The sequence below is a fragment of the Battus philenor genome, unplaced genomic scaffold (genome assembly GCF_028537555.1).
Source record: "Battus philenor isolate CCGP_79_NKW_IND1 unplaced genomic scaffold, ilBatPhil1.0.hap1 SCAF_20, whole genome shotgun sequence".
Taxonomy (NCBI): domain Eukaryota; kingdom Metazoa; phylum Arthropoda; class Insecta; order Lepidoptera; family Papilionidae; genus Battus; species Battus philenor.
This window is the reverse complement of record NW_027181683.1, coordinates 4,399,297-4,422,673: the sequence shown is the minus strand read 5'-3', so window position 1 is coordinate 4,422,673 and position 23,377 is coordinate 4,399,297. Positions and strand designations below refer to the sequence as shown.

The 23,377-nt window shown below is 32.9% G+C and overlaps 1 protein-coding gene across 1 annotated transcript in view; it reads left to right on the top strand.

Annotated features, from left to right (window-relative positions):
- emp (epithelial membrane protein) overlaps positions 1 to 23,377 on the top strand; it is a 45,139-nt gene that overhangs the window by 5,440 nt on the left and 16,322 nt on the right. Inside the window, exons 2-4 of the mRNA XM_068765822.1 lie at positions 157 to 248; positions 5,189 to 5,349; positions 13,937 to 14,078. Of these exons, the coding sequence (XP_068621923.1) occupies positions 157 to 248; positions 5,189 to 5,349; positions 13,937 to 14,078 (395 nt within the window). The remainder of the gene's footprint in view (positions 1 to 156; positions 249 to 5,188; positions 5,350 to 13,936; positions 14,079 to 23,377) is intronic.

The window sequence follows — 23,377 nt, the reverse complement described above, 5'->3', positions numbered from 1 at the left end:
GTGTTGTCGTTCTGTACTGTATTTCGTGTCTTTTAAGTCTTTTATTTCATAAATCTTTGACATGCAAGTAGTATTTTCCAGAATGTTAGGTTTTTTTCATTTACGTCTTTTTTCTGTCAAATAATACGTAAATAAAAAAGTGATTTTTGATTGCAGGGTTCGTGCTGGCGACGGCAGTGGTACTACTGCTACTAGGCATCATATGCGCAATATTCTTCGGAACATGGGTCCAAATGTTTATTGATCATGTAAGTACATTTCATTTATTATTTTTAATTCAAATTTGACATACTCTAACAACCGATCACTGTTTTTTGACATTCATTTACTGGAGATTTATAAAGCAAATGGTCCTTGAGACTAGATTCTAAGAAAGGATCTAGAAGAAGAATTACACGATTTAATTAAAAAAATGATTTAGCTAGAGGAAAACATAGTTTAAAAAAGACACACCAAGTTTTATCATATTATGTCTAGAGCAATTGCCATGTAACGTGCTACTTAATTTGAAAATCGGATTTTGTCTTGTGTGTCTCAAAGGGCTGGTTTCCACGACCACGCAAAATTGCTTTTATTTTGGCGTCAAAAAATTCGGGTAGCTTTTTTTGACGGTTCTTTGTTCTCGTCGAGAAATAGAATTAAAAAAAAACTGTACTGAACGTCTATGTTATGGAGGGTTATAAATTTCACGGACTGCAGGGCTATTTTTACGAGATTGATGTACACGTGTATGTTAATTTTTTTTAGTCCATCTCTTTATGAATACTTATTTTAATACACCATTGTATCGGTAGAAATACTAACCACAGTCATTTAAGGAATTATTGACAAAGTATAATTCTGTTAATAAGAATATATGCTACAGATCATTATACACGCAAAGTTGGAAGCTGTGTAAGGATTCTATTGTCTTTAATATTTTAATCCTATTACGGCTTTAACATAATAACTCTCGTAATATAAGTAATTATATTAATACTATTGACAATCGTCTGCGCGCAACTGCGGCCATGGCCTCATGGTCGCCCGACCCATACCACGGAGTCCAATCATTGTTACATGAAGACATATTTTCGCCAACCACAAAGCCTCATTATTATTTATGAGTCGAACTACAATGATGCGTGGAAGACTGCGTGGTTAATCATAATCTTAGCTTATTGATTTTAATTTTGTTTCTGCTTCTTGATTATTAAGCAATTACTCATGACAATCTCTTTATTCGCAACAGCCACATGTCAACAAACGTGGCTATAGAATAGTTGAAGTAACTGACATTGGTATTATATTTATTTACTTTTATTTTTGAAATATACTATTTACGATGCTTTTATTATTTTAACCATTGCCCATAGTGAAGGTAGTTTTGTAGTGAAGTATTATAGAGTTGCAAATAAATAAGAGTACATACATGCGATACATTTTCGTTTATATTTAAATGAAATCACTTTCACGCTTTTTGCTGGCATTAAATTGTCGAATTGTATAAATTTAAAAATATATGTCGAGATTTATTTACTTTACTATTTATATTTATTTACGTATATATTTAGTTTAAAATAACTATTTATTGAAACTGTATTATTGATCCGTGCATTAATATATCTGATACGTACATCAATTTTTGTATTAGAATTGAATTTTTATAAAGATCTCTTTTAATTGTGATTTTTCATTACAATGAAATCGCGCCTTAAAAATGAACAATAAATTTATAAATCGAAATCCTATTCATCATTTACATTTTCATTTATTTGACAAATTATTTACGAAATATTCATAAGAACATTTCCTTTATGGTATTAACTGTGTGGTGGCGAAATGCTTTCAATTTTAATCTCTAACGGTCATAAACCTAATACGGTATCAAGTTAGCCATGAACTCGCCTAAAGCTATTCATATGCGAATTGCTTAGCACGCGAGGGATATCGTTTCGTACAAATTAAATAGCTTTGTAGGTTAATTGCTAATTATAATGCTAGTTAAAAATGTGAATTCTAAATGCCACTATAAAGTGTTTAGTATAAACTTTATTTTGATAAAGATAGATAAAGAATGTATGTCACAAACACAAACTAAGCTATATTATAAACAGTACTGTTACCTCGAAGTAAATGTACTGTGACGCAAGATGCAATAGTTGTTTTGCATATTTTTGGATACTCGGCGAAACAGGCCTCCCACTATATTTAGTAGTAGACCCGGCGACATAGTTAAGGTCTTATAATGCGGGCAACGCAAGATCTGTCGTCGTGACCATCTTTAGCGAACGATAATGATGTTTTACGGATTCGTTGAAAATTATGAAATTTAAACTTTAATTATGGAGGCGTATTTTATTAGTTTAAACACCCATTATATGTTATGCAATAACGAATTAAGCTTTCTGTATAGGTTATTGATTGTGATTCATTACCCAGTTTTGATGGAATCGTGGAATTTGCTGTAGTATATACAATGGTATAACATGATGAGTCAGTTTAGCAACTACGATCCTTCGATTTGTCACTCACTGCTGCATCAAGCGTAGAAAGGCATGTCATAATAATAACAATAATCATAAATAGCTATTTACAGAGATAAAAGCTATTTGATTTGAACGAGATTATCTAATCTATATAAAAGGACCAGGTAAACATAGACACAAATTTTGTTACACTGTACATAATATGTAGAAAAAAAAGCAGACAGCGGATAGCTGTTTAACGTATGACACAATCTGAAAGGAAATTATTAGTGTATTCTATATACAAAGCGATTGGTAATAAATAGGTGGTGTAGAAGCTTTATAGTGAATGTACATCATCATTTACTGCCAATTAATGTATCCTCTAAAAATAAACATCCTAGTCAAAAATTAATGGAAACAGAAATAATAAATAACGTAATGATAATACAGTAAAAAAAGCATTCTCAAAATTCGGATTACCATATTTAAATTGAATTGAAAGGTTATTGACCTGTCGCATTCCTGTAGAAAAATAAATTACAGTTACATATTTCAGAGTTATACCTTTACAGTGATAGAAATTAGGTGTAAAAGCTTAAAAACTTGCACAGTACCCGGCGATAAATATTGTACATCGACTTTTGGAACGAGACAATCGGCTAATTTTGGCTCTACTTGGTCTGTGTCTTTTCAATAATTAAACATATATTCTCACACAATTCCATATTCAAATATAAATTTGGTAACTACCGTTTATTCAAAACGATTGTTCTGTGAGATCTTTCAGTTTCGCAAAGCAAAGCGAATCGGCAATTATGCTCGCTCGGCGGTTCGCCTTCACCTAAATATTTACCAGTTTAAAGTTTGTTAAGTTTGTACGTTGATAAACCGTTCACTGACGTAGTTTATCCGCGTAACGGTTCAGATACGACTCCATTCATTCATTTTTACTAGTGATTCAACTAATATGACGTCACGATCTTTTTCTATTATTTATCATCCCTACGGCTACAATTAACTTTACATTTCCCACACATATACATGACAATTGTGGTGTGATAAAAAACAAGATTTAGCAAAACTTAAGTTATCTTTAATAATCGTTCCTTAAGCGACAAATTACTTTAGAGTCGCTTCACGAATGTAACAGCCATTACAAGATGGAATAAACGACTACAACCACTAAAATGTTCTCCCCAGATCGATATACCGTAGTATGAAAACTGGAGTTTAACAGAGTGCTCATTTAGGTGCTCACGAGACACGGGTTGTTTTCTGAATGTTTAAGCATAAACGTATGGACATTCCGGCGTGTGCCACGACACAAATCAAAGTATAATCCACATAATAACCGAGTCTCATGTGTACAATGATGTATCAAATAATTTAGAAATAGAAATAAATACGAGATAGACGTAAATACGACAAATATACACAATGTAAGTAGCAATAGAGAGGATTTTGTTTAAATTTATAAGATACTTTAAGTGAGTAACAAGCAAAGTAATTAAGATACGAGTAAACAAATAAAAAATAATTTATGTATGTGGCACATGGCTAGGATCATTATAAAAGGTTTTTACTTTTTAATCATTAGGTATAACGACTGAGTTAGGTTTTAAAACCTAATTCGGTAACCAGATTAAAAAAAAGGTTTAATAGAGAATTATTTTTTTATAAAAAGTTTCATCGGCAATCAAAGATTAATCCCACTTTTAAATCACTCATTATTTGTAACTTTATCATTTTAAATTACTAGAGAGATTGAAGCACGCTACGTTAATAAGCTAGCGGTGAATAAAATTAGGTTATTGGCACATTTCGTCTGGTTTAAAATGTATGTTTGGTTCTTGTAATATATAGTAGGCGTTTCAACGTAAGAAATGTTATTCAATCGTTTTTTATGACCAAAAGGTTCTTTTAGTTAATAAACAAATAACGACCGAAGAACATATTTGACCCTTTTCCATTACCCTCTATCATTCGATTTTTATCTTTTCTTTATCTCTTCATGATTTAATCTTATAACAAATACGAAAAAAATATCTAGTATTTTATTATTATGATCTAGGTCAAAAATGCTTTCACAGTCAATTTCAGTTTTTTATCACCAGTTTCACGAATGTGATATATTAACAGTTTCACTCATTAAATGTATGCAGATGTCGTTAAGAACATCTTAACAATTTTTCTTTACTTTGTTTGAATAGTGTTTGTCTTTATTCGATGTTTATGATACGTATATTTTAAATATTAATAAGAATTGAATAAAATGTAGTAAATTAATTTAAAGAAAAACACTTAAATGGCCATACCATCCATATTAAAATACAGGAGGGTGGTATTATTTCCACGATAAAATAATTGTTGAGAATTTTTGAAAAGTCAAAATTTTTTTTCGTCTACGTCTCATCTCGTGTAGATAATTCAGAAGTATGTGAAAAATTAATATCTTATGTTGAACTGTTGGTTAGTTGTTTAGGCGATTAAGAAGGTTCATCATCGTCATTCCAGCGGCAGGTCGTCTCCTGTTGGAAATTCCGCTCCCCGTAGTTTTGTTCTCGCAATCTTAAACAAGTAACAAAGTTACAAAGTTAAAATCTGACATGCTCTGTCGCTGGATATATATCCAAAGTAGAATATAAGTAGATACGAAATACATATTGATGTTGTAAAGATTCTGTTACCTTAATACAAGGAAGCTTTTGTGAGATGATTCTAATAGCTGATGTTTGCAGGAGCTGGTGCTCCGCCCCGGCTCGATGACATTCGAGTGGTGGGCGCGACCACCGGTGCGGCCGTTCGTCAACGTGTACGTGTACAACGTCACGAATGCGGACGAGTTTCTCAACAACGGCTCCAAGCCCGTCCTCGACGAACTCGGGCCCTACGTATACTCGTAAGTATAATTTTCAAGCATTGCAACCACATCTTCATCATAATTTTAGTTATAGAACGTCATAACACAGAGGTTAGAACGTTTTCTAAGGAGGGTAACCTAAGATTCTAATCATTACTTCCATCTTCGTTAACATGATGTTAAACAAGTTTATAAATAAACGTACAACGCTTTGACCAAAGGCAATATCGGTACTGGAAAATTTAGCCATGGTAGAGTCATTTCAGTACCGAAATATAACTTGGAAGCAATAATGAAAAGAGTTTTACCGAAGTACGAGGGTGGATTGAAAAGTACTCGGCCTAACACAGATCCATTCAATTCTAAAAATCAAATCTACCCACATTATTTAGTTCAGTTCATACCAGTTCATTGTGTGAAGTTAGAAACGTGTGCGATAATTAGTTGTGATTTTATAAATTTATTAACAAAGTAATCGGACATAATTTCCGCGAATGGAGCAAATCGAGCAGCGTGCCGTCATTAAGTACCTCCATAAGAAGGAGCTATCATCAAAAGCCATTCATGATGACATGGTCAGTACTTTAGGCGATTGTGCTCTGTCATATTCATCCGTCAAAAAATGGATAGCAGAATTTAAGCGTGGTAGAGAGAGTGTGAAAGATGAACCCCGCTCTGGAAGGCCTTCGACGTCAACTACTGACGAAAATATTAAAAAAGTACTTGATTTAATAATGGGAGACCGCAGATTAAAATTTAGAGAGATAGCCGAGATTATAGGCATCTCTTATGGACGAACTCAAAACATCATTGTCAACGAGTTGGGTTTCTACAAGGTGTCTGCGAGGTGGGTTCCGCGACTGCTTTCAGTTGAACAAAAAAGGACGCGATTGACTATTTCACGCGACTGTTTGGAGTTATTTGAAGCCGATGCAGATGATTTTTTGAATCGTTTTGTTACTATGGACGAAACATGGGTTCATTACTGTACACCGGAAACAAAACAACAATCAAAACGGTGGAAAAGACCTGGTTCACCACCCCCTAAAAAGGCTAAGTCGATTTTGTCGGCAAATAAGGTGATGGCTTCAGTATTCTGGGACTCGAAAGGTGTGATTATGATTGATTATCTTGAAAGGGGTCAGACTAGAAACTCTGATTACACCTTACTACGTCATTTACGAGAGGAAATAAAAGAAAAACGTCGAGGAATGCTCAGAAGAAAAGTCCTGTTTCATCAAGATAACGCCCGTGTTCACACGTCAGTACAGTCAATGGCTGAAATTCACAACTGTGGCTTTGAACTGTTACCGCATCCGCCGTATTCACCTGATCTGGCACCATCAGACTTTTTTCTGTTCCCTTACCTAAAAAAGCACTTGGGAGGTCAAAGATTTTCGACAAACGACGAGGTCAAAGCAGCTGTAGACGCATATTTTGACTCTAAGGAAGAATCATTTTTTTTCAACGGTCTAAATGTTTGAAAGGGGAGGTGGCAAAAGTGTATTGAACTTGATGGTGATTATGTAGAAAAATAAAAATATAACTGATTTAGTATGTGTTTATTTTCTTGGTTAGGCCGAGTACTTTTCAATCCACCCTCGTATGTTCCATTATTTAAGAGAATGAAATAAAATAAAGCAAACCCATCATCATCATTTCTGTCGTAGAACGTTCACTATTTGACGTAGATCTCTCTTCAAGATTTCCAATAGGATTATCATGGTGGCATTCTAGGTTATTAATAGGTGCACCAGAAAGTACATAAAGTTATTATAGTTGCCAATTTCTATAGCCAAGAAAACAATTGATTTTTTGATAAAGTTTTTAATACAAAAACATGCGCATATGTCGTGTATGAGACAGTACCGCCACCCCAATTCATTACTGTTCGGGAAATACTCTTATGAATAAAGCAGTCTTGCATGATAGTGTTGGAAAATTACAGAAAATAGCGTTACTAATATTGCGTGAATATGTCTCCACGGGTAGCTACTAATATATGGCGAGTCTAGATACCCAATTGCGCCAAAAATATTTCATTTATATACACCTAAATATGATACTAAAACCTCTTCAAGTCACTTGATAAGCTACAACAAATTGACACTTGACATTCAAAGAATTATTTGCGCATTAACGACATTTTTTCCGGTCCCTCTAATAGGTTAACTTTTTTTAAAGGACGGCACTGAGGTATTTCTGCCAAGCAGTGGAGATTAAACGTACTTAAGTTGCGATTACTGTGTTCAATTTATGACGTTATCTCAAATAACGTAATAAAACCTCTGTGATATCAGTTGGTTATAAATCTTGTTTCGTCGTTTTTTAGTTTCAAAATTCGTCTTGTTTATTTCATAACTTTATAACGTAATAGAAACATTGCAATTCATCATTTAGTTATATTTTATTGATACTATTATATAAATATATAGTTTCGAAGAACAAAGTAAGGTATTGAACAAATTTTTAGTATTCTCATTGTTCTGCTTTCAACACAACACAAATTGAACCGAATGGTAATTTATATAATTGTTTCCATTTTATTCTATATCACTATATATTTTAAATCATATAATAATTTTAATTGTATTAGGATAATATTTTAAAAGTTATAAATTCGTAATTTTTATTTTTATTACCGACTATAGGCAAAGCATTTGATCTCTATCTCGCCTGATGTTAAGTGATGACTAGATCGTTGATGCTACATGCTTGACTAGAAGAAACCTATTCACTCTTGACTTGACTTCCCAAGTTATAGTTAGCAGGAAACAACCACGCCTGTATTTTGTGTCATAGCTTGGCTGTTGGCACTAAAAAAAAGTAGTATTAAAAAGCTTATTGCGATTTAAAGAGATTTTAACCGTGTATGGATGTCGTGAATCCATGCGTCTTGTTGTTATATTATAGAAGAAAGGAGGTGGAAAAATTTATTGATGTTACTCCTACGAACACTCTTCAAAATACAATCTATAGAACACCAATAACTGGCAACTTTTCGCCGATGTTCCAAGCATTGAAGCTCAGCGTCATTACCAATGAGCGATATCGTTTATTTATAAGTCTGTATTTGGTTATCGACAACGCTGCCAAGACATTATTACCTATCGTGTATAACATTGCCCAAAGATTTTAGATTTAGGCATATTACATTGCCAAACTGCTGTTAAGAAATATTATCTCGAAACGTATTAGGATAAAACTGTCCTAATATGTAATTATTACCAACACTCGTTTGTTTTTGGCCGTATCCAAATCACATAACATCTACAGTCGAAATAAGATGCTTTTTAACGAGAACCTTGTTTTTCAAATGTTTTTAAAAATAGAAGCTGTATGGAAATCATTTCGGTAGTTTTTGCATTGGAAATGGCGGGGATAAGTAATTATTCGTGTGTAGTGACATGGGACATATATTCATCACCACCAAGCCCGTATAAGAATCGATTGTATAATCTAAATCTACTTCACTTTTAGTCACTAGTCACTTTTTGATAAAAAGGCGACCTATTACAGCGTCATAATAAAGTCAATATAAGGCTGCAATTTACATAACCACGCTAAAAATAAAACAATATCGTTAAGTTGTATTTAACAACTGTATAAATTGATAGTCTAGATGGCCGTGTGATATGTGGCACCGTCCTATCGAAACCACATGTTGTAAAACAAAGTTCTTGAAAAACTGTTTATTTAAAGAAAACTAATAAATATATTTTTAATGTACTAAATATTTACAAAGAGGTTTTAACATAAAACAACTCAGTAGTTTTCATGGACGATACATAAATTCAAATTCCTCTTTATTTAAAAAAAACATAAAAAAATAAAAATAATAAGCTACCGGCAGCTCGGAATGATGATTTGATTATAGCCGACCTATATATGACAACCTGGTCTATGTTCATAAGCATATAAATAAATAAACTTAAGAAAAACAGCGATGTGTATCTGCTTTTTTATACTTTTAGACAGAAGCCGTCATACTAGATTATTTTCCGAACGTCCTTAACATACTTCATGATCGAGTCGAGCCTACAAGTTGGCATATCCCAGCCCCTTTGCTATTACTACTCACAAAACCGCATGCTTAGCCTCACTCGTACCGATCTACTTTGTAAATTTCCTTTCTTTCTTTCTATTTGTACGATGAGACTCTCCCGCGCGTTTTCACCTGCAACAGGGCCTCAAACATATCATTTAAGCTCTATGTCATGTCCTCCTTGGTCGTGATTTTAAAGTGCTCAAATTGCTCCATCTGGACTTTAGCTCCCTGATACATTTTATTAGCTTTCGAAAGCAACGCGGTTACTGGATTCCTCGGTATTTCTGCCCCTGTGTCCGCCCTCTCAGAAGGAGAAGTGGACCTAATGTGGTGGACATCTCTTTTAAGGCAGCCACGTTGCAGGCTTCCGCCTCCGCCTCAAATGTAACTTTTGGGAGGACGCTACTTCACATCGCTCGCTTCCGCGCCCTTCTTAGCCACGAATGGCAATATACTTGCCTGAGCAGATGTTTTGCTTCTTATTAAGATATGGGATGATGGTGACACAATGGATGATCACGGCTATATGACTTAGTGTTGCACTCAACGTTGCGAACTCAACGCTCACCGAACGCGTTATTCTGGTCTTCAGTCCCTTTGGCGGTAGTTGGATATTTTTTTCTCCACCTGGCCCTTGACGTGACGCTTGTCACTCCTCAAATTCCGGGGCTGTGGTATTCTTCAATACGCAGGCCGGTCCGAGAACCCATTGAAATGCAATACTGGAATTATAAGCTATTACGACTATCAATATTTTTTTTTTTCAATTTGTCGTATATTTCGCGGCCTGCTTGTACAGCCCTCTGGTTGTTTAATATCGTCGAGGTATGACATTTCACGTCTACGCTCAGCTGACATAAATATTTTTGCGATTTGCTTATTAACACTTAAGTGGGTGTGTAATTTCTTTAAATTATCTCGTAATAAATTAAACATTTAAAAAATAATTTGTAAAATATTCTATTACAATTTGAATCTTTAGTGATAATGAAGCTTGTGAATAAAGTACACTACTACTGTATTATGGATATAGTAAAAGAGGCCATAAAAAAACTCGACTAAGTTTGTTCTGGGCTGTTCTCTAATAAGAGCGCGTTTGGAACTCTTGTATAAGTAAGTAAGCTATACGATGAAGGGTACCATTATCAAATATTTAAAGCTGGTTCTAGTTTGTTCCAAATAGGGTTCTTTTAACATTCTCATGACGTACACCAGTAGTAACTGTAAATATAAATATAACATAAGAATTTATTTAAAAAAGCCTCTCAGTTTTATAAAACACTTAATTGCTATCATTCCTACGAATTTTATGACAAAATCTTCATCGTAAATGATCCAATGTGATAACAATATATATAAATAAATAGCTATTAAATTATAACATAGACAATGTTTAATAGTGATATATTATTATGGTTTCGTTTTTTCATTTTGTCCGACCAAGATGGCTACGCGATTATCAGTGTGCAATACGTTGATAAATGATTACGTTACAAGAACGTAAAATCGAGCGCAGCCATTATGTCGCGATGCCTCTTCTTAATTCGACGCACCAGTTATGTCGTTGTAATATCCCGTGCAATCGAGACGTTATATCACACGCTTGTGTCGCAATTTATTACCGCAGTGATCACCACCACGAGGGTGTGCTTACGTCACCTCACAAAATACATCTCTTAAACTAGGTTGCTCTGTACGTGGAAATTAATGACACGAAGCCTTACGTGTTATGTATTGAAACTGAGAGTACTGATCGCAATCGAGGTCAGAAATTTAAACCTACTACTATCGCTCAACACTACAACGTCGTCCACTCAAAAAGTTTAGTTTTCTTTCCATATCTACTATTACCTCCTTTTTATTGCTGTACATAATATCTATAAAATTCAATTATAATCATATTAATATTAATTTGCAATTGGCGCATTATGCTCATTTTACTGTCTTATAATGAAAGGTTTCATTTTCATTGGGTCAATCTACTAGTTACAGGATTTTTTTATACTGGAACAAAGCAATGTTTTTATAGTACCAGACATTTTATTTTACACTTAGAATAAAGATTTGAGACTAAGATTGCCTGGATTCTGTTTATTACAGTATTGTCTTTATCTCTTGTGTTCTGGTAGCTTAATACATATTTATACGAGTAGAAAAATCGGATAAAAGAATCTACTTCTTTTAGCGTGATTATGAGTTTACCACGTCTATCTTGCACAATACTTTATTATTGTCAATTCTTTCCATGCAATGTTTAAATTATTTTAATATAATTATATCATTTTTATTACATTTTGAAAACAATTTTTTTTTATTATAATGCCTCTTATTTTGACTCTCGATATTAAGTGACGGATTTTAGCAATGCGATACGTTTATATGTATGTCTAATTGCAATTACTGGCAGTTTGTTGTTTCATATTACGTTTGTAAAACTTATGCAAACTCAAAACAATAATAACATTTTAATTTATCATGTTGCAAATATAATTTACTTAAGCAATAATACAGGTGTATATTTCGTTTTTCGGTCTACCCAAGGCTGATTATACAGATAATTTTTTGTTGTTGTTTATAATGACCTTCTGTCAAGCTATTTTTCATATTTGTACTTTGTGGAAATAAGATCTTTTAACCTTTAAATATTTTTTGTTATCGTATATCATTTCAAATATTTGTTTGAATGACAATCTGAAACATTCAGGGCGTTTGTTAAAAGGATTTAAAGCTATATAGGGGGTAGAGGAGTAGCTCATTTGTCAGCAAAAATCTTTAAACGTTGAACACCTATTTCCAATCACATATATAAAATGATCACTCTGAAATTCTTTTGGAATGCAACAGTCAAATACCACTATAGTAAACAATAATTAATTTGAAAATGTAATATTTCGCATTCCGGAAGCTTCGAAATACCTTTGCGTTCCAACTATCGCAATGTTTTAAAACGAAGGTCTTTGACAAGGGTGTGTTACCATTGATGACCTACGAATCCGAGACGCGATCTCTTACGGCGGGCCTTACAAAAAAGCTCAATGGCACCCAGAGAGAAACAGATAGAGTTATGCTCTTTCTCTCTCTCTACGCTTTGCAGTGGACGTCAATTAGCTGAAAAGAAAAAGGAGAAACAAAATTTTGTAAACGCTGTAAGAAATAGCATTTACAAAATTCAGTTTTTCATGCGCTTTTACTTACTTTATGATCAATTCTTTATTTATTTCCTATGAAACGATTGGTTTTTGGATCAGTTATATCGTAAATTATTTGACAGAAAATGAACTTTATACATTCCCCTATTTAAAAAGCTTTCACACCTATAACTTAGATGTATAATACCCGTCAACATCTTTATTAAACTCGGTGACCACTCAAAATTAGGTGTGTACGTTGGTGATTTATATGAATTTCTGGAAAAAAAATGCACATTTTGCATAATAATTTCAAACTTGTCTGTGTCGGCAAATTGATCGCAAATGTTTTTTTTTATAATACAAATATTACTTAGATAGCCGAGAAGTCAGGATAGTTGCAAATAGTCTCTTGCACGCGATATTGCGTGAGAATATTATTCTTTCTGTCATACGAGTAATTCCAAGTCAGTGCAGCTGTGAAACATAAATCACGTGTCCGGTACGACGCCTCATCTCATCTCTCTCCGTCTGGTTTTAAAAAGAATTCATCATTATGTACAATTATGCCTAATTACTCGCAAAAGTGGTGAAATAATGAGGTATTAACAGATCTTGTTACTTTTTGTTTTATTTTAGTATTAAAGCCACCACTCGCTACATATAATGTATAGTAAGAAAAGGACCAATATTTAGCAACTTCCGCACATGCAGTGGTAGTCGTGCAACAAAGTGCACCGCCCGCCAGCCCGCTGATAAATGCGTATGCGGCAAACAATGCGAATCATACAACCGCCACCGCCAAATTACTCAACACGTGTTTCATCTTCAGGAGTTATGTTACACCGATTAGTGCCAAACACAGAGACTGTGTGTGAACAGAAGCTAAGAGTATTAACGAATAAGTAAATAATCTAATTAAATTCGAATTCAATATATCTTTATTCCAATGGACGTTTATGTTCTCTCTTGAACCGTTAAATTTAGTGAAGTTATCCATTAGTAAACTACCACCGGCTCACAGTGCTAATTTGCTGAAAAGTGCCGACCAGACACTCAACAGTTGTTTTTTTTACATTCAAATATGTTTCATGTTTTATTATAAGGTAATAAGTCAACAAACCAAGATCCACACATTTCAATGAATTAAAAACTGTTGAAAGTTTTAAGATTTAATTAATAATATACTTTTAATTATTGATTTAAAGTTAACAACAGAAAGTTCTAAGAGATACATTGTGGAATTAACCAGATACAGACCCATGGAGAATTTATTGATTATTCGTAAACGAAATTTTGACGAGTCTTATGTTCCCTTATATTATATATCAGTAAACTTTCTTATTATAAATCTATATTTTTGTTTAGGCTTGTATTATATATTTGATAAAAATAAGCCCAAACAGAGATAATTTAAGACAATATAATTTATGAACTATCTTGTTAACAGAGAAGAATGGGAGAAGGTGAACATAACCGACAACGAGAACGGGACCCTCTCCTTCCACTACAAGCGAACTTACACCTTCCAACCGGAACTGAGCGCGGGGCCCGATGACGACGCCGTCGTAGTCCCTAACATCCCTATGTTGGTGAGTATACTTGTATGACTTAAATCTTTGCAATGAGTAACAATTATACCACACGATAAGCTAACAAAGCATATTACAGTGTAGTGGCTATCCTATGAGTTTAAGATACGAAATGATCCTGGCACATTTAGGTTGAAAACGATTTTTAAAGAGATACTTGTTTACACTGCGATTAAACGACAAACGGCCGCTCTATTCTCCACCAAAACAGCTACAAGAAACGAGTAAAAATATTATTAAGTAAATATAAATAAAGTGTTTAATAAAAAAAGAGTGCCTAGTTTATTAACCTAATTACATGTTCTGCTTATAATTACCTTTATAAATAAGATCGTTGGAAGACGATGACCACAAATTCTGACTTTCGTTACCGCCACCTACAATACAATCATAGCTGGTACATTCAAACGCCGCACCGTTCTGACACCAAAGCACGTACTCGAGTTTCCGGACAATGCGACGACAATAAGACAATCTACGTACACTGCACACTGTCATCGTCGCCATTCGATAACCAACCGATCTAATCAGAAACGAAATCGGATCGTATTTCACAGGGAACTCCAACTTTCGATCGTACTTGATAGAAGTGTTGCTGGAGTTTGTTTCGCCTCTTCTTCTCCCAGCTTAAAACTTAAAGCTTTCCCAAGTGGTAGTAGTGATATTAACTAGACAATAGCAACGGACTAATGCAAGTCACTTCCAACCGGTACTTTTGTAAATCTCCGGAGGGCAATGTCTAGCTGTGTCCGTCTTGGCTGAAATGATAATGACAATGATTTTAGTTTTTCATTCTACAATCTAAGACAATATTTTCGTCCTTGTGCGTTGCAAATTACAGTCATTTTCTAACTCTCGTAAATGGATATAATTATATAAATTGACCAGATAGATATGAAAAATTGCATTTTAATTGTAATCATGTTTCCAATGTAAATTACTATTAATATACAATTTTGACAGAGTCGCGTAGATTTTTCTGAAAATACTTTTAAAGAACTTCGGCAGACATATTTTGATATGTGGGCGAGTAGACTGATAGACATCTTATTCTGTTCTATTATTTTTTGTAACTTTTGAATTTTATTATATTTAGAATAACTAGGTTATTGAAAGCGCTTTGTATAATTTTATATAATAGGTATTTAAAAAATTAATAGCGTTTGTAAATAACGTGTCTAAATTTCATAAGCAAATGTCTGTAATATATTTACTGTTTCGAATTTTATCAAATTTAAATCTCACTCAAGTACGAACATAAGTCATTAACACATTACGTGATTTTTTAAAAGAGATTGCACATTTATCATATTTTTATGTATTACGGTCGACGAGATATAATCTTAGTGATATATTTACTCAATTTATTATATAAAATTTTAGTTCTGCTCTTTTTAATGTTTAACTTTCCCGTTTCTCGTGCGAATATCTGGAATCCACTTTAGATAACCGCGCGTTATGTCGTCAATCAATATCAATGTTAAAGGCGCGAACGCATCGCAACACGAGCGCCGTATAAGCGCTGACATCGAGCTGCGACTACACCAATCAACCGTCCCCAGGTTTTAAGGCACGTAGCGGGAGTGAAAGTGGCACACATCGGTTCGCTCTCAATTTGTGTTCGGATTTTAAATACTAATATATTTACCTCTACTTTATGGAAAAATTTTCAATGTCTGTTATGAGCTTTGCCCCCTTTTACAGGTAAAGTTTAGTTTCAATTTCACTTTAGATATCTTTATTATATTTTGACACTAATGCGTATACTAACAGAGAGAACATTAAAATAATTGACTTGATCCAACCTAGCTCAAAATGATATTTACGATTCCTCTTATCATATACAGGATGATTTGTTATAGGTGTAAAACCTTTAAGGAGAAATATATAGCTCATTTGCTAGAAAAAAAGCTTTAAAGCTATTAGTTTTGCCATCATCACCAGGTAAAAGGAGTCATTCTAAAAGATTATTTTTCAATCACTTATGTGCCATGCCCCACCTTGGTCTTTCTAAAATTCTTACGACCCCCCTCCCCTTGTAACATATATATTTTTATATTTAAACGAAAGGGTTAAACTCGCACCGAGTCTACTTTCAAATTGCGCCCTTATAATCAAGTTGCCCCACTGTGGAGCGAGGACTCTAAGTGTGGAAACTCTGCTCTAATAAATGTTAGAAAACATTATTTAATTTTAATATGCAATTAGTCGAAATTTTTTAAACGCTTTTTCTTGCTTTGTTATCATTACGTTAATTATAATTTGACTGGTAATGAACTATGCATACATCATAAAAGCTTTTACACCTATAGCTGATTATTTATAGTTGTAAAAATGTAGATAGGGAGATTACCCTATCTATATATTTGAACATTAATTCGACATAATTAAGAAAAGGACCAATATTTAGCCACTTCCGCACATGCAGTGGTAGTTGTGCAATGAAATGCACCGCCCGCCAGCCCGCTGATAAATGCGTATGCGGCAAACAATGACATAATTGCTGGGAGTCGCCACAAATCTGGTCAAATTTTAAATATAACAGATTCTTTCTTGGACAATATTCTGTCACTATATTTGTAAATGCTAGCCCGTGTATTGTTGTTCGGATATATCACTACAATGTAAGCGAAGATCATCGCGCACTGAGACGGAACCGGCCGACGGACGCCTGCTTACCGATATGGAACTATACAGTTATCTTATATTGCACCTTGTTATAATGCGTTGAATCGATCTATAAACCACAACATCGCGTTGAAGCAATATATGTCGAATAAAGATGCGATATTCCAGAAATTAAATTATCTAGAGATATCTCTAGAATAGATGGATATTCGTAGACGAACACAATTATCAGACCTTGACAGCGGGTAGGCTACATATGGCAAAGCTGACAGCCCCGGAGGCCCTAAAGATTCTGAAGTGGAAACTGTAGACCAGCAACTACAGCGCAGGACTTCCACTCTCAATATGAACTGTCCACCATGTTAAAGTCCTCGGAAGACGCTGGTTGCAGATCGCATCCTACTGTTCTTGTTAGTAATCTATGAGGCAGGACGACTTACAGCAATGACGATGATGATATCTAGGCTACCGCTGCCACAATTATAAAGATAGCAGGTAAAATAAAGCGGCAAATTAGAAACTCAAAAGGCCATGCATTCCATGCTGCTGCTTTTTCCTGGGTTCTCGTAAAACTAACTATAATAAATGTATTAAGCACATATATTTTAAACTGTTTTGGTAATGTTCAGATGTAATGTCCCAATCCGTTAATAAACTGGTTTATAGCGTCCCGAGTTAGAGGCTCTTGAAGAAACCCTCGAGCTTTACTAACAAAATTAAGGTTTAGACTATGCGGAAATACCAATAGTGCAATGGCCTTTTTTGAAGACCTTCAAAAAAAGGAAAGAAAAACTATATAATAAGTAAAAATAACTTTGAAAGGAATTCAGATAATAATATAAAAGAGACATTCTGGACTGAGTAAGTCGGACGGACGGGTTTAAGTGTAAGTCGGCTGAAACCTGCAGTATCTACTTATTAAAAAAGTGCCCCTGACTCATGCAGTCGTCACTCATATCCTCGGAGCAATTAAGATTGATTGTATTTACATGTTCTCTAAATGAAGTCACAAGGATAGCAATATCGACATAAAATATGTTATAAAAGTAAACAAATTACCTTGTAAGTATAATATTATGAGTAGCGTAATAGATAAATTTAGCAAAGGATGGAAGTTTGCAATGGGAAGGAAGATTAAAATGATATTATAAAGTAAATGAATTGATAATCATTTGCGTCAAAGGTCAATCGTTGATATGAATCACGGTTTTACTTGATTAAATAAATGACTCTGCCTTATATTATTTAACATTAAATACTTTAACCATTCTCTTACGAAATCAAATATTTGTATGACAATTTCTATCAAATTTGCTCTTAGTAAAATTTAGTAGTAATTTTGTGAACACATTAAATATCTTTTTTCTATTTTTTTACACAATTTATGACAGATATTTTTTATTTTAAAATAGAAGTGCATTTATCTAACTCTTTAAAATAATTTAAATTAATCATTACTTGCACTACTAAAGATTCTTTACTTCGTATCATAACAGAATTACAATGTAAGATATATAATGAAAAAACCTGTATTTACTTTTCCTGGTTGTACTGTACAAATAGATTTAAGTACAATCTAAACTAATGAGCTATAATAATTACTCATAAATATAAAAGTTTTTATTAGTTTATAGCTCATTTTCATTTATCAGTGATTAAATTGAAATTGTACATAAAAATGTATTCATAATGTTAAAGTGCTAAAATTAAAAATATGTGGAAAAACTTTTTAAAGGCTTGGTAGATATTGCCTTGAAGGTTATATAAACACACATAAGTTAAGTCCGCGCCTATCTGCCCGCTAAATGCCGACTAGAAATCTGCAAAGAAACATCGATTATAACAGTCCATTTGTCAAGCGGTGCGTAACAGAAAACCGCACATTTGACGATGAGGTCAGCTTTGGAAAGTTATGCATATGTGCACTGTAGCTTGTGGCGAAATCATCGACTCCATTGTTTTCTTATTCTACGCAATTAAAGACTATCTAAGTTCTATATTCAAAAGATTTCTTAATACAATATCTTTATGGATTGTTGTTGTAATTTGTAAATGTAATCCTACAATACTTTGTACTTAATATTAATATTTATGTAATTTTAAAACTCAACATAGAAACATTTTATAGATAAGATAAATGCGATATACCCACATTTAATATGATATAGACAAAAAAGATATAACAAATTATTTTTTCTATGAATATAGTTAAAATATAAAATGAAATCTCCAATAAAAGAGGAGGAGGTTAGAAAAAAGATAACAAAACAATAAGGTCAGTTTCTACTGACTATCTTTCTAGATTGTCTTGAACCGTCAGTTATTGTAAAGTTGAGGGTTGTTAATATTTCAAGCTTTTATTAAGTAGCACATCAGATCTCTAATACGTTAAATAATATGGTACTTATATTAATTTTAATATTATACAATAAAAACATTTGTAGCTTAAAACGTATATTTATTTACCACTCTGCACCATTAAATAAATGCTAAAAGTGTTTTCATAAGACTACTTGCTAGAATAAGCTCGGAGGAATAATATTTGTTTTTCCGCTGTTACAAACCGGCTAGCACTAATGTGACGTGTCTTTAAATAGTCTTGCTAAACCTCATCTCTCAAACGATTTAAAAGCTTATTATCTACAACTGAAATCAACGTGCGTTCGTCATATTCTCGGACGTCTCTAGAATTATCATCCTCGCATACATAATATCACTATCAAGGGGAATTAATCCTTAATACATATACATTTACAGTTTGATTTGCATATATAGTGCTTACGTGTGGCCTATCGCATGCTGGCTACCTGTGGCCAACAACCCATTAAGCGCAAATAGTTTTAATACTCGCCATATCAGTTTTGCTACCTAGTCTTTATTTTTGCATTTGTTTTCTATTTTCTATTTATATTTAAGTTAGATAACCTCTACATTGTTTTTTGTATTCAATATATCTTATCTATTTTTTTACTATTTATTATTAATGATGCGACATTATTTTCAATGCTAATATTAATATCTTTTCTGTGTTTTAATAAATCCGTTTATTAAATCTAATTTTAGCCGGAATATGACTATCTAATATTTTCGAATTTTGTTATAATGATTCATGAGTTTCAGAATGTGACTGTTTAGCACAAAAATACTTAAAAATGTATATACAGGTAATTGGTAATGTTAAAGATTTAAATAGGTGAATGTGTAGTTGATTTGTCAACGAAGAGCTTTAAAGCTATTGCCTATATATCGATGCGATGTGTACAAGGTGATCACTCTGACACTATTAGAATAAAACATACCTATAATTTTTGGCGGTACGATTTCTGCAGGGACAGATAGTAAACATTAATTAATTTTAATCTGTAGTTATACAAATTTTAACATCGCTTTTTCTTATTATATTGTCATTACATTGTTTATTATTTCTGAATCCATTGATTTTTTTAATAAAGTGTACCATATATTAACTTTACAGTAAATAGACAACATTCAACAATTAAAACCTATTTCCAATCAACCTGTATGTATACTGTATGTTAATTAGATAGAATAAAATTTAGAATGTTAGAATATTTTCAATTCTTCGTGGACACTTTAAGTATACGATGAATTATTTCATCTATACAGATAAAATAGAAACTTTATTGTGTTGGTCTAAAGCAGTTTTTGCGTTTGAAAGAAAGAACCAAGTTGAATAACCGGTCAAGCATACTAAGCCAACGCATGCATAGCATTTATTGTAAGTGTATACATTCCTAGTGCATACGTGTATTATGATGAAAGTAAGATAGCGGATGTGTTTGCCTTTTATGTGTTTGTGTATGCTTGTATTCGTGTCTCTCTGTGTTTATTTGCTTATTCATTAATCACCGACGCTTGTTTCGTGATAATTACTCTCATAGGGTTCAAAGAAAAAAAGATCTTAATGACAGTACAATTTGACTGGTTTATTGTCTGTAAGAATGTTTCGCGGGATTTCTTCATTGTGCATTATATTTTATATGACTTTAAGGAAACTTCATATGCTATAAAGCAAAATATCCTCTTATAATTGGTGTAAAAAAGCAATTTAACATTTAATTAGTCCACAAAGTTTGGTTTTATAACGTTTTTTTCATACAGTTTTTGTTTTTACAAAACAAAAGAGAGTTTTTGGCATTTAAAGATGCTGTTTGACCTTTGGCATTTATTTTAACCATGGTCTAAGGTGAAGGCACTAAACCTTGATCGTTTTACGCTACGATTTATGCCATTAGATGGCCTCCAAGCATTATATGTCGCTTCGTAACTTCGCTCCATGAAGCCACAATGCATAGGCCACTTCATATAACAAATTGACTAGAGGTCTGAATGGTTTGCTGCACTAATTTGGAAATCCATTCACACAAGGTCCATAGGCAGTATGATTGAAATACAGAGATTAGAATAAATATAGAATATGGAGCATTTAGCTCCATATTCTATATTTATTCATTGGTTCAATCCATTTACATATTGCGTAATGGCAGAATTAGTACTCTATATGCATTCTCTACCAATCATTCTAATATTTTTAGAATTAATATTTAATTATATAATACTACATCCTACGTACACTTAATAAATACTAAACTTATCTAATTACCTATAAACACATACTTATATGGAGGTATTACAAAGTATATAAAAGTTTAATATACTTAAATTACACATACGAAAAAAATTATGATTCTTTCGCCTACAGGTCTCGAAACTTCTTTTTAAACATTAAACAGTTCGCTGACTCTATTTCCGAGAAAATAACTAATTCATAACGGCTCGATGTAAATTATATGTATTAATAAATCCATTTTGTTATATTTTAATCCAAAAAACCAAGAAGTTGTTTAAGTAAATTGTTAAGTTATTAATTAAAATATCTTAATAAAACCTATTTTAACTGTAATACAATTACATTTAAAAAGCAATAATACTAATAATGAGATTTAAGATTGAATGAATGAATGTTTGCTAAGAATGGAACGAATCGGTCACTACAATGGAATATAACGCGTTACTTCAATTTAAGTGTCTATTTTTCTGACCGATTTCGGTATTATCTCTAAAACTTTAGCACGCGTTTAGAAATCTGGAAATTTTTATTTCAAGTTGAAGGGTGCCATTTTAGGGGACACCAAATTTATTTTAATTTTTATTAAATCGGGTTCAACTGGCATTATTAAGATACAAAAGCGATCACTATAAATGATCTTAAGTGTGTAATAACTGTCATACATATTAGAATTTTATGGTCTTGATGTATAGTTACGTAATTAATAGGATGAAGGGCAGGATATCACTTTTTTAATTGTAATTGCAAGCCTGACATGGCCATGGACATTATTTGTACAGATTATTAACTGAATATAATAGAATAAAATGGCGGTAGGAGTTATTTTATCTAGTAGAGACCACCGAACACACCCACGAGGTTTGTAGCTTAGCGGTACACGGGTCGAATAAATTATCGCCCCTGACCGTTACGCATACAGCTCGACGCCGGGATCGATGAACGGACGGACGGTGATATTTTTGCCACTCAACCTAATATAAATTATCTAAAAATTAATATTACAGAAAATTCTTTACCTTCTAAAATATACATGGTTACTTAAAGGTTTGAGAGCTTAGGTAAAGTTTTAAGCTTTTACACCTATTTCCAATGATGTTGTATAAAATGATCACCGAACTATAAATTAATGTATTTTTCTAATGCGATAGCCACAGATAAATAACTTCTGACAGTACAAAGTCTGCGGTTACAGATTGTAAACAATAATTAATTTTGATATATCGGAATCTGAATTTAAAAAACGCCTCTATTATTATATTATTATTACGTTATTTACTATTTATTTATATATATATATATATATATATTTATATACATATATATATATATATATATATATGCATTATATATCTATGTATTGTAATATACAAACCATTATCAATTTTATTAAAATGTATCGTTTTTTTTTAAATCCCTTACCTAAATTGTTTAATCAAAGCAGCTATAGCGCTTACTATTTAGTCCAGGTATTAAATATGACGTAAGCCAAACCACAAGCGCTTTAAATCGTGTACTTGCTATCTTAATTCAAAGTGTAGGTACGTTAGCACTTAGCACGCCTGAATAGCACGCCGATGCTAATTGGTGTTCGACTATGTTCGCGCGGCCCGAATCCATATTGCTCATGACCTGGCGAGTCTGGTGCTGTTAATCAAAATAACGAATATATATTTTCTCGATGTTACAAAAATATATTATTCATTCTTTTGCAAACTGCTAGTTCAGCAGTAGATAATATCTTGAAACACAGGATGATTGGTTATAGGTGCAACAGCTTTAGTAATCTAAGGAATAAAAATAAATTCGCTGTACCCGCTATTACGCTCCATAAAGTGTCTCACTCATTCGTAGCTCAATGCATACGATTTTATATCAAACTACAAAATGACGCGGTAAATTTATCACGCAGTAAATTAAAAAACATATTATGACAGGTTCTGCCAAAAGGTATATTTTTCTTTTTCAGAGTACCTACACGAAAAAGATGTTCGAAATTGTTTGTTTTTATTTTAAGGGATAATCAATTGTATATTTTGACAAATGAGCTATACATTAACTCCTTAAAAACTTTTACATCTAT